General features: G+C 38.5%; 1 protein-coding gene across 1 annotated transcript; it reads right to left on the bottom strand.

The window, feature by feature from the left end:
• Positions 1-9,909: 9,909 nt before the first annotated feature.
• On the bottom strand, positions 9,910-12,206 carry LOC107043431 (forkhead box protein D3; the record flags this gene model as incomplete). Its single annotated transcript, XM_015264944.1, has 1 exon — positions 9,910-12,206. A coding segment is annotated over one exon (1,122 nt), but the record flags the coding sequence as incomplete, so codon positions are not given.
• Between the last annotated feature and the right edge of the window lie 1,684 nt (positions 12,207-13,890).

The following is a 13,890-nucleotide window of genomic DNA, read 5'->3' as shown; positions in this document are numbered from 1 at the left end:
ATTACTTGTATTTCAATCACCCATATTATCATATTCATGTAATTAAGTAATGTTTAATTGAGCCTGGCCAACGACTGGCAATCAACGCTGGGCCGAGATGGGCGCCCAGACCTGGCCCGATGTTATCATTCCAGGTTTCAACCAAGTCCGGCGCGGTCCCGGTTGAGGAACGGGTCCCGAAGTTCGGCAGGCCGGCCACCGGGCTTGGGCCAAGCTCGGCCCATTCGTTTTTTCGTACGTAGGACGGACAGAAAAAAATGTTTTCTCCAACAAATCTTGTTTAAACTAAAAAAAAATCGCTAGTTGAAAGTTACAAAAAAAATAAAATCTAGGACTAATCATTTGACGACAGTCCTGAAATGGAAAATTTCGGTTGCAAAAATAGATTTATTTGCTTCAAAAATCTTATATCCTCTCTGCGGAAGCAAGACTTGTCATTTTTCTAGCAATATTTCTTTTTTTTTGTCGTTCATTTGATGTGAAACAATGGTTAGTAGTTTTTCGTTTCAGTTATTGAATAATCACAAATAATAGATGAATCCTGAAATGAAATAATCATGAAGATATGATAGCAATCTTGAACCATAGGGACAGAATATTACTTAATAAACTTCCCTCTATCCTGGAAAGGCACGTCTCGTGTGAATGATTCACCTCTTGATCCAAATATTTCGTTGTTTGTGGAAGCCGAACAATTATTCATGTTTAAGACTTTCAAATTCGAATCAAACAAGTTCGTTTTTAGTAATTTTTAACTAGCCTATTTTTGGTCCCAGCCGGATTTGTTTGAGAACTTCTTCGTTTTTCTCTCAGTGTATGTATAATAACCTCCACGACTACACTACAAATTAGACTATCAATTGAATTTAATTCTTCGACTCGGGCTATAACATGAATCATGTCAATTTTCAAGCGATACTCAATCACAAAACTTTCATCCATTTTTTCCACGATTATCTTCAAAGTATATATATATGTATCTATGAAGCATAGGAAAAAAAGCCCTGGGGGTGCTCGTTCAAGGGTACGCCGAGCGTCCCCTAATTGTTTTATTCGTACTCACCCCACAGCTCACCCCCCTCTTAACCGTTCGCCTCGCTCACACACAAACCATTACCACCCGCGGTGCCTATCATGCGCCACTAATACCCATAACAGGTTAGCGTCTCACGTCATTATATTTCATCAACCATATACCGTGTACTCACTCTTCCAATCTAGCAGCGAGATTGATTTCATTTATATTCCTCCGCTACATTTTGCATCGTCCCTTCATCTTCCTCTATTTGTACACTTTCGATTGATAAAACGGATGGGGTTCATCTCTCTGCCAGGATAGAGTAGCTCTTCTCATTCACGCATCAGTCAGCAGAAAAAATGTCCTTTTCTTAGACACCTCCAGTCCATACGCTAGAGTTTTATTGCCCCTTATCTACAAGGCTCCGGGGTTTCTGCTGATTGGACAAAAGTTTCTCCTACTTTTGTCGCCCCGAATATCGAGGGCTTTTCAATCTTAGGCAGCTCGAGGAAAATTGAACATAAAATCCATACATGTCGATTTTTTTTTTTGCGGAGAATCCGAAAAGTTGAACATTATTTTTTTGGAACATGTGGCTACAATTAGTGATGCTGCAAGAGCGCCAGAGAAACAAGACAAGACAAGAGGGAAGTTCACAAGAGGCAAGAGAAAAGAGATATGGAACAAGGGAGAAAATAATTAATTAACAAATTCGTCAAAAACACTTTATTTATCAATAATATAAGGCCATTTTGTTAAATAACATTTTATCTATCCCTGGTTATCATACAAAATCATGTATTCCTCGATTATATTAATCTTTCCTCTCGAATAGCGCGGCTTTGATGAGCCATTGGAGCCATTGGAGATGATATACTGAGAACAAAAAGTGCTATTGCCAAGTATATTTAATTGCCACAAGTAAATGTATATAAATATCTACATGAGGCATGTGTAAATTTTCTAGTAATTAGTAAATATACTTGGCAAAAGTACAGGAAGTAATCAACTTTTTTGTTGCTCAATAGACTCGGGTGTTTTCAGATGTTGAGGCCAGCTTTTGAAATGAACCTTTCTGAAGGAACACTGGATGCATTGTCAAATAATCACGAGCCATTCGTGCCAAACGAGAAAAATTCGATTCATTAATCTCACGGAATAAAAAAAGAATTGTCGAGGTGCACAAGAGAACGCAAGACAAGACAATAATTTGTTTCTCTTGCACATATCCAACCAGACAAGAGAAAAACCCTAAAATTACAAGACAAGACAAGAGCCACCTCATTCTTGTCTTGTCTTGTCTTGCGGCATCACTAGCTATAATCACAACTGTTTTTCACATTTCTACTTTTTCATTACATGTAGAATCCCCTGTCAATTCGTAAACCGAGTTCATATGAAGAAAGATTCAATAAACACCAATTTATGCATCCTTGATGCACACTTTCTGTACCTCCACAATCGATGTATATGTCTAACAACGTTGCATATACACAGCTCCATCACATTGTTCTGGTAAAATCCTCGTGGGAATGGACACTCGGTTGTTTGAGCAACTGAGAGTGTATATATCCAGCCAAAGCACCAATTGTCCTCTATGTTTGGTCTGTTTACACAAACAAATGACCTAATGGTCTGGGCTCAGATGAGATTTAAATTGTCCCACCTATTTCCATGTGCCATCTTAAATGCACACACTGGAAGCATTTAATGTCTCTAATCCTTAATAGACTGCACCAGTGTTTAAATTCACATGATCCATCATCAAATAATGAGAGATATAAACTATGTAATTTGGTAAAGTCTAACAGCCCACGGCATCACATGTTCGAGAAAGTTTCGTTGGAAGTTTCTCATCTCCATTTCGAACTCTTCAAAATAATAATGCATACATATAAGAAGAAAGATAATAGGGAAAAATTTGGAAACATTTTTTTTTTGTAAAAACCAGATGTTTCATTGGATAATTTAGGAGTATATATATATGACTCCTAAATTAAATGAAGCCTCTCGATATATAATATCAGTTTATGTGAATGGACTGCACCTGAATTTTGTCAATTCAATCAATCTAAACAGACTCACGTTCAGGTATATTTTTAACTTCCCGAGAGAGAGGTTATATAACTTCTCTCTCGAAAAATCAAACTCGACGTGTTTGTGGCGTCTCGGTTAAGGACGAAAAATCAAACGGGCCAAGATTGGGCCAGTACTGGCAGCCGAGTCTTGGGTGCCGATCCTCAATCGGCCTTGGCCCAGCCTCGGCTAGTTATTGGTTTGATAATATTGCGCGAGTATTGGTTGCCAAGCGTTGGTCGATGATCGACACCTGTGACCCACCCAATACTCATTTTTAATAGTTGAAAAAATTAATTAATACATCATTTTTTTGATTTAATTCACATTCATCGGCTAATTCTTCCTAAAGAAACTGATAACCGCTGATAATGATGAGTGAAAAGTTGGATTTGTCGGGATTCGATCCTGGAACCTTCGGGTTGTTGGTCCTTGACTTTATCCACTCGGCCACTGTAGAGTCGTTAGCTACGAAGAAGTTTATCGGGAATATGAATAAAATATGGTTTTCTTATCGGATTCTTTAATTTTCTTTAATTGTGAAACTCAATATCGATATGGTAAACAGTTCATTTATTTATGATCAATAAATAATAAGCATTAAGGTCTCGAGTTGGACCCTTACATACCTTATGATCGTTTGACCCTTAGCATCTGTTTACACGTTTTCCTATATGATCCTCGTGACCTTTGTGAGTGTTTGACCCATTGGAATATTGTGCTTGGTGTCTCTGCTGAACAGTAACCGTAATGAGAGTTTGACCCTTGAAATTAGTTAACTTGTCTTTCCTGTTTGACCCTTATGAAGTCTTGGCGTCCGAAATTTTACCCAATTATTGACCGACACTTGGGATTCGACGAATGGCCATTTGACGTTCAGCCGACACTTGACCGTGAAGGACTCGCCGAGACTTAGCATGCCAGTCCAAAGCCGATGTTTGGCCGTGAGTGGGTCGTCAAGGCTTGGCATGCGAATTCTTGGCCGAGGATTGAACAGCATCGGTAATTCGACGCCGGGTATGGCGAAAAGCCAAATAATTTCACCAAATGCATATATACCAAGGTCGATAAAATCATGAAAACTGTAATTATGTTGAATACTTTTATCGGTTTTGCAACATAATGTACTATTTCAGACTTTCCATATCATAATATGTTGATATAACACAGTAATTCGAAAAATTGAATTAGAACAATTTCAAAGTTTCCATTCAAAAGCAAAAATACAAAGGAATTGTCTGCCACAGATATCCTCAAGTAGTTAACTCCAATGAAAATGTTGGAATCAAGTGAAGTATGCTCTGTGTATGTGAACAAACTCGTCAAGTCGTTCTCTCCATGTAAAAACTTTGGTACAAGAATCTAATATCCTCCTCCTGTACACAGACATTCTGAGAATTCCAGTATGTTCCAAATGTTGTCTATAGTTATGAAGCAATACATGTATACACGTATGGTACGTTGGGTATAGAGTGTAAGCAAGAAAGTCCCGACGTTCCACTAGACCATGTATACAGATAGATAAAACTGGGAAGATAGAGATATAGACAGGATGAGAGTGAGAGGAGCTGTGGAAAAGAGAGATGGATGATACAGAATGAGAAGAAGGGGGTTGCTATCTTAGCCGCCACAAAGCAGTGATAACATTTTCCCTCCCGGACAGAAGCCTAGCAACCCTCCCGTGCCTCGGTATCCCAGGTCGATATCCGGATAACCAGCACCAGTAACTCGTTGTCATGACAACTCCTATATCTTGCTACCAGCGTTCCAACTTTGCCCCGTTTGTTGCCACGCCCCTTCACCAATTCACTAAACATGGCCGACGGTACACACATTTTGTGTGTTGAGGGAGTACGGATTTTTATTTTTTTCTGGAAAAACAGAGAAAGCCTGCCAGGGACTTCAATTATCATAATATTACTCGTTAACTCAATGGTTGGGTTTAATTATGGTAATTTAAAGGGTAGTGGTAAGTGAACATTGACATGTTTCAATGTAGAATGTAGAAAATTTGTAGTGATTTTTTCAATAGGTTTAATGATATTGTCAATGAGTTCCACCATACGATTTCTCTTTGTAGCGAAGTTTTTATGAAAAATATTCGGGTTGCCAACTACTATATGTAGTTTGAGTTATTCATTCAAGTATATGTTTTCTCGAAAGATACGAAAAAGATATTATCACAATAGTTTCGAAAGATCAAGACTGACTTGATTGTAGAATTATTCAACAGCCATGAGTGCCTGTTGCAGCTCACACATATAGAGGCAGCCCTGTGTTCTTGATTTTCTCACTCATGAAGGAAACAAGATTATAACCGCATCATAGAAATACATCAATCATATACCTGAACTTTAACTCAGACCATTCAATTATTCAACAGAAAGGCGCAGTCACGCTATCCCACGTACGAAAAAACGAATGGGCCGAGCTTGGCCCAAGCCCGGTGGCCGGCCTGCCGAACTTCGGGACCCGTTCCTCAACCGGGACCGCGCCGGACTTGGTTGAAACCTGGAATGATAACATCGGGCCAGGTCTGGGCGCCCATCTCGGCCCAGCGTTGATTGCCAGTCGTTGGCCAGGCTCAATTAAACATTACTTAATTACATGAATATGATAATATGGGTGATTGAAATACAAGTAATTTAATATTACTCCTCAGCATTCGTAATAGGTTCAACGAGGAAAAAAAATCAATACCGGCATGCGACTGGTGCCGCACTGGCTGCCAAACTGTTCATGGCAATTATCAATAATAACAAAAACAAAATAATTAACATTTTTTAGGATGATTTTTAGTATTGATTGTGCCCTACCTACCAAACCCTAACGCAATCATCGCTGAAAAACCGATTTTGTTAACTTAAAATATTACCCCCTAACGTGGGCTCGAACCCACGACCTCACGACTACTAATCCGACGCCTTAACCACTAGTCTACCGCGCAATTCGTAAAACCTCTACTTCAAATCTTCCATATTAATTCCATCTCGGTTTTTTTCGACTTGAATGTTTTATCATTCAGTTGATAGAAATATTAAGTGATTCAACTACAGTTTAATCGGTAAATTAATTCAATAATGAATAATAATAATTATTATTATTAATTACAATAATAATTGTAACAATTAGGATTACTGTTGAATGACGATTCTTCTTCTTTTCGTAATAATTAGCGAGTAACATGTGACTTCAACACCTACAATGTCACCATTTTTTTACGATTACACCCTTAATATTTTACCCTCAAGTTTCCACCCTTACCATTCAACCCTCAGAATGTCAGTCTTATGATTTTTTCGCCCCTTTCCATTATTGCGATTTGACCCTTACAATTTTACTCTTCAGATTTTACCCTTATGATTCCACCCCTATGATTCCATTCTCATCATCTCACCCTTACGACTTAACCCTTACAGTTACACCAACGGCTGGAGCCCAATGACCAAGCTCCGGGCCACCGCTGGCTGAGGCTTGGTTATCGAGCTCCGGCATGCCAGTGTCCGGCCAAGGCTGGGCCAGATCTGTCAACCAAGGCTCGGTTACCTGCCCTTCTCCCGAGACTCAAGCCCTGGTCCCCAGGGATGGCCGAACCTCGGTCCAAGCCTGGGCGCCCAGGCTTGGCAAGCCCAGACTTGTGCCAGGCTTGGCCCATTTCTCCAACACTGGCATTTCGTACGTGGGATTGTGGTCGAGAGATGACGGAAACTGGGATGTTTCTCATAAAAAATACCCTGAAAGAGAACAGATATTCGGAGAATTTTCTGAACCGACACATGAACCTGCGTGTCGACCGGCTGAATCCTTTCCAAATTTCAGACATGATTTTACCTTATGTGGAAGGTCCGATACAAAATAGAAATAGTTGTTAGAAAGTTGCAAGTCATCGCATATAATGAATACCATGGCAATAATTTGTTGAATTTACACCCGAAAAAAATCTTATTTTAAGATTCCAAAGATCATCAAATCAGATTTATAAACGTCTTACTTTGAAGCCTGAAATTCTTAAGTTGAGAGCTGCAAAAGTCTCAATTTAAGATTTTGAGGTCTCCATTTAAGCCTTCTGAACTTGAGATTTTGGAAGATCTCAAGTTGAGACTTTCGAAAGTCTTAATTTGAGATGTTTGGAAGTCTCGATTTGAGACTTCAGAAAATCTCAACTTGAGACTTTCAAAAGTCTTGATTTAAGCAGACATCGGTGTAATCATAATTGTTAATTACAATTAAATTTTGAATAAGTCAATTGTTAATATTACTCACCAATTTCTTATTATTAAATTAACCAGCAATTTAATATTCAAATGTCGAATTATTTTATCAATCATCAATTTAAATATTCAAATTCCAAATTATTTTATGAATTAATAATTGACAAATTTAAATTATCAATTATTTTATTAATTTTGAAATTTCAATGACGATAAGTAAAAACTTCATTATTGTAAGGTGCAAATTCTCATAATATTACTAAAGTAATGATTGATGCCAATCTATGGATTTAAGACTTCGAAAAGTCTCAACTTGAAACTATCAAAAGTCTCAACGTGAAACTTTTGAAAGTTTCCAATTGACATTTTCAAATGTTTCAAATTGACACTTTCAAAAGTCTTCATTTGATATCACAAGTCTCAGAATAAAGGTTGTTTTTTCTTTGGGTACTCGAAAATTCTGTCCACTTTGATCATAAGACACCTACTCGAAGCCTTGTGCAAGCTCAAAGGGTTACATACAGCCTCTCACTTGATATGGCCTGATGTTCTTAACCAATACGACATCATCATCTTGACAAAGATCAACATGCAGATATCTAAATGGACGCCTCATCCACAAAAAAAACATTTTCGATGACATCATTAGCCTTGCCCGATCAGCATCGACCCATATCAATTCCTCATTTCACGCTACCAGTGTTCACATTAGCTCTTAATTCCCCTTTCCTTTTCTTTTTTCTCAAAATCACCCCGTCAAGTGTGTGTGCACACGGAATGTAATATATCCCTTTGGTCTCGTGGCACGTGACCATGCCACGTGCCGGTGAGTGTTTGTTTCGGTTTGTATTGTCACCACGGTTATAAGCTCGTCGGGCCTATCGTTTATGTATGTGTACTTCCTCATCATTTCTTGCTTGAATGATACATTTACTTTGTAGCAGCGCATTGTTCGATATCAAGTGTAAATAAGTGATTCCCCGTTGAAAGGACGACAAACAATTGTCGAAAATCTCCGAATCTATTCGACAGCCGCCGTTTTAATGAGGATGGGTCGAACATTTTTTACATATCAAAATCCATGTATTGCATACGTCTGAAATATATAAAATATTGCTCACTGGTAAAAATTTTCGTCAGAATTTTCCGTGCCAAATCCTGGAAATTTGTATCGTGTTTAATTTCCACTGAAATTTCAGGAAATATTGTCATTGTAAAATCAAATATTCCATTAATTTTCGGTTCAAATGATCTGAAAATCAATAAAATATTCAATTGATTTCCCAGTTGAATTATTCCGTGAAAATTCCAAAAAATCCGAAAAATTCAGGGAAAAATTGAAAATTCATGTCATTTTGTTTGTAAATATTCATGTTCCATTGAAAATTCAATCAAGTTATGAAATTTACACTTCACTCCCACTGAAAACTCATGAATTACCTTGGGTTTTACCTTAAACTAGAAATTTCATAACCATTTTGCACCTAAATCCGATTCAAGGTCATTCTCATGAGAATTACTATCATATTTTTATTTTTTATTTGTCACAAGAAGCTTGTGACTGGTCATCGCCCAAGGGCCTTCAGCCTGGTATTTACATATGATATACAATGTTATGATTATAGAACACAGAAAAAAAACAAGAGTAGATAGATAATTATTTCAGATAGCTGATAGTATTGCATGGTTGAATAGGACAGATAAGTTGTTTTACATTATAATGGATGAAATGAGAGTTAAACAATTTGAGGGATGTAGTCATGGTTAAGGAAGTAGAGAGCTATTGTTGTAATCATGACTGTGGGATGATGTTATTGGGAGTGAGTTATGCCTCCCTAATTGTCATTACCGTATTCTTCTGTACAAATAGTTGTTGTTACTATCATATTTTTCATGAATTGTCAAAAAATTCTAACAGTGCTTCCGACCAATTACAATAATCAATAATTACCAATGCCCCCAACAAGAGGCAATAAAAAAGATTATGCACACGTTCAGTGTGATACTGAATGATCAAGGGTGAAGAAGAGCAGCTGTTATCTCCATCACGATCAAGGAATGCAATATTGTCACCCCATGCGACAAGAGTTGCCTCCGCATCCCCGTCGAGGGATTAAAGCGCAATGAAAATCCACTCATTCTCATCCAACCGGCCCCCCTACTCAACCTCCTTTTCATCCTCCCACTCCCACTCCTTCAACATTCGCCGGGCTCTGCTGATCTTCGTGACTACACGGTATGCCACTTCTTCTTTTAGTCCTCCTCCAGTGTATCTATCTCTCATAGCTGTAGTGGTATCCTCTCCCAGCGGGCATATTTTGCCTGCTAACACGTTATTAGTTCACGCGCCACCGCTACTTTCAACATCTCCTTTGTTTATTCGTTATCTTTTGCCTTTTCTGATTTTTCTGCAACTATTTTTCATGACTACATCTCTATGATTGTAATTACATTTCGGTGTGAAAATTGTTTCATATAACATTTTTCTCACATGGCTTTGGAGAAATGGAATTTCCTAGAGCCATTGTTAATGAAAAGACTAAAATGAATTTTTTGGAGAAAATTATAATTTCATCAGGTGTTAGGAATAATGATGAAGGTGAATACAGTTCAGTATACATTTTATTATCATACCTTTTAATTAATAAATCTATGATTTTGGGTTTTTGTTGACACAAATCTCTTATTATTTATAATATAAACTATTTCGAGAAAAAACTCATAGTTGAGTCTCGCGACGGATCATAAAATTGAAGACAATGTCACTCACTCAGACTACACATTCAAGTCTATATGTAATCGTCGGTACATTAGTTGCGCGGTTGTTGTTTCATCTTATCGCAAAAAAGTGTCATGCATCCACTTGTCAACAGTGGTTTTTCGAGATTTAGTTTGTTGTACGCAAATTTTTTTCTCGTTCGAGCGCATGTCAACTTCATAAATTCTGCTAATATTTTTTTAAATTATTGCACGTGTCAAAAAATCGTTATTTTTGAACAGTTGTCTCCGCGGTATTTTACATTTTTCTGTTTCTGGTAATTCTCATCACAACTAGACAAAGAGAAGAAATACTTGAATATTCCTTTTCTTCTTAGAAATTCATACTCAATACTGTTTTATCTTACTCAATACAGATAAGTTATTTGCTCTCTGAAATGCACGGCATGTTTATAGTGACCAATAATATAATTTGTTGGTTTTGTTCTTCAAGAAAGTAAACATCTCGACCCTAGATTCACATTCTTTGTATCTAGAAAATAAATAACAGATTCTAAGTCATACTTACACTTAAGGTATCAGTGATAAACCAGTTCTCATGAGAGATAGTTTTTATGGCTTCAAGAAATGGATGATTTACATTTTGTCCTTATTGCATATATACATTACAACCAAAACTTGGAATGAATATGACCTATTCACTGATAATTTTGTAACCACAATTGCATCGTCATTCATTTTAAATGAATGGGTGACTCCTGTTCCATCTAAACCCGATCAATATTTACAAGATTATTTATTCGAATAGTGTTAAAGTGCAATACTTTTCAATAATGATTCTTTTCGCGTATATCCCAATTCAGAAAAAGATTGACAACAACCAAATGTCAAAATTCCAATCATGATCATGTGCTTTATAACCATAAGACCACGGATCCGCATATTTACAGGGCATTTATTATTATCTAGAGATCTCTCCAGTCCGCAACGAAAAAATAATAATCCACTACAAATAAAAACCATATCTCGAAATTGAAAAATCCACACTCAACGAAAACTCATTAAACAAGCGGTGAAAATGCCGACGCTTGGCTCCTGATTTCCCGATGCTCCGGCGGACTGAGATCCAGTAGTCCCCCGATCACCTGTTCCGTTGCCGCTTGTTTCCCAATGAGTGCATCAATGCTAAAACTAGCTCTCTTCTCCGCAACCCCAGGACTCCCCGTGATGGCATGCCGCCCAGAATGCACCGCTGACATCGGAACAACCGCCGACATTGGCGATGACGATGACTGATGCAATGGCGGACTGCCAACTAGATGCCGAATCTGCGGCGGTGGCGCTGAGATCGGTACCGGCTTGTAGAGTGGTGGTGGCGGTTCGAGAAAACCGCCCAACTTGAGTGCCTCCAAGGCCGACGGTGGAAAATCCAAAAGTGGAAGTCGTGGTGGAGGGGTCAGGTAAGTCGCAGGATACCCTAAACTACCAGGATGATTGCCTCCAGGACATCCGGATCTGTCGCCACATATGGCAAACGTCGCCATGATAGCACGATCTCGAAGGACATAGTGCGGTGGCGGCCTTTTGTATCGCTTCCTCCGACGCAAGAAGCTTCCATTATCGAACATGTCTTCAGCAAGAGGATCCAGTGTCCAGTAGTTACCCTTGCCCGGATTACCCGGCTCCCTCGGTATCTTTATAAAACAGTCGTTCAGGGAGAGATTGTGTCTGATTGAGTTCTGCCAGGCGGGAAATTTTTCATGGTAATATGGAAATCTCGCCATTATGAATTCACAGATACCGCTCAATGTGAGCTTCTTCTGAGGTGATTGAAGAATCGCCATCGTTATCAATGCGATGTAAGAATACGGTGGTTTTATTTGAGAGGAGCTAACTTTTTCAGAAGGATACGATGACGACTGCCCCATCTTCTGATTGGACGACATCATCGAATACGTCTTCTTGATGTTTCTATTGTTACGATTGCGAACAGCTGTTGTTGCTGATGCTATTAGATGTGAGGTTACATTCATATTACCTACTGGACGGGGTGACAAGGCTTTCTGATCAAGACTCACTGGATCCACAATCATACTGTTAGAGTCGGAGTCACGATCACTGTCAATGCAACCGTCGCAAGAAATGTTCGACATCATGATGGATTCCATGTCCGTTGTCAATCGTCACTTGAGTTTTTTGGATCAATCAATTCACTCGTCGATTATCCATTGAATTTGGTAAAATTCAGGAGTGTTAATTCAAAGTTTTCGTACTATCCACTGACGATCAATCGCCCTATGCGAAAGCCAACATCATTTCCAACTGATTTCCATTGCACTAGTGCAAACTGTGTCATCAGCGTTATCTCCTACGCTAATAGTTTGTGTTCTCAATGATAACGGTATGATTTTTTTATTCTCCTCGGTTTATATTATCCATGAGTAAAGCCATTAAAGTTATTCACAACACTTCTAAGTAACATTGAATTATTAGGTTTAGGTATCTTACAGGGATACTGATAAAGTCATTAGATGCATCAGAAAGTTCCCGCTGTCATCAGCAGCTGATGCAGGTAAGTACGTTACATCCTGCCATTTAAATTTCACATTATCGAAGGTCATTTGGATTCGATTATTTATTTTGTTTTTATCACATCCATTAGGTTCAATTTTTTACGATTGCGAGGTAAATAACACGATTTTGCTGCGTTAACAATAATCGTTAGAAGAATCTCACTCACTTTCACAAATTAAAAAAACGGTATTACGCGGAATTAGGAGAAAAAAAATCACCTGGTATTTATTTAGCCACCAATTTTCCACAAATCTGTAGTGATGATGTCAAGACCACTGGGTACTAGGTAGAACTAGTCGAATTGATTTGGTGAATTTTCTCTCTGCGTCGACTGGTAGGCGGTCTCCGTTTAACGGAGGGGGCGGGCATTTACCAGCATCCACAACCCCCACCATTGCACTTTCTCGTGTGTTTACCCCCACAAAACCCCATCATTTTCAACGTTCCCTCTTTTTCGGGGTAGTGGGATATCTGTGCGAATAGCGAGGACAGGTTTCCAGAGGAGAGGGAAAAATAGATAGTGCGGGAGTAAGTGAGACAAAAATTTGTGAGGGTTTGTGATACGTTGGGGGATCGTATGCGGTGGTAAAGTTAGCAAAATAGCGGGATAAATAAAGAAGACCTAGTCGACTGGAGGTCTGAGAGCTAGGAATTGTTGTGCGGCAGGGGTGGATTTGCTTTGAGACAAGGTACTGGGAAGAGAGGAGGATTATGCGGGTTGAATATGCGATTGCAGGGTGGAAATTGAGAGGATTTACGCATTGGTTTGGATCAATTGTTATTACGGGAGGTCATATCTAATTAGATCAGAGAGTTCATGGCCACCTATTTTTCCTTCCGAATGGATAAGTTTTAAGTGTAATTTTGTTATAAGAGGTTGAACTTCACTGCAATGAAATTGATTTTAATATCTTTTCTTAAGATTCTACACCGAGAGAAAAGTTGGATAAAATTAGCTAAAAAATCGTGGTCAATTTTACTGTACGAAAAGAAATTGAGGAGCGAATTGTACACGGAGAGAAATATTCAATAAAAATTACGTATCTTTTCCGCAATTCCGGAGCGAAATGTGGTGGTAGGAGATTTTACGGAACTGTTCCTGAATTTTTGCGGAGCGTTCCGTAATGTTTAACTGAATCTCCTGTGAAAAAATACGATACCGTCACTTAAATTTTCTGAGTCGATTCCGTAATCGGTGAGTGAATTGTGAGTTCCGTAATTTTTACTGAATATTTCTCTCCGTGTAATTCAATGAAAAAATACCTGTTTGTGGAGGATATTTTCCGATTCGTT

The sequence above is a fragment of the Diachasma alloeum genome, unplaced genomic scaffold (assembly GCF_001412515.2).
Source record: "Diachasma alloeum isolate Michigan unplaced genomic scaffold, Dall2.0 Dall_scaffold_00572, whole genome shotgun sequence".
NCBI classification, from domain to species: domain Eukaryota; kingdom Metazoa; phylum Arthropoda; class Insecta; order Hymenoptera; family Braconidae; genus Diachasma; species Diachasma alloeum.
This window is presented reverse-complemented; position numbering and strand designations above follow the sequence as displayed.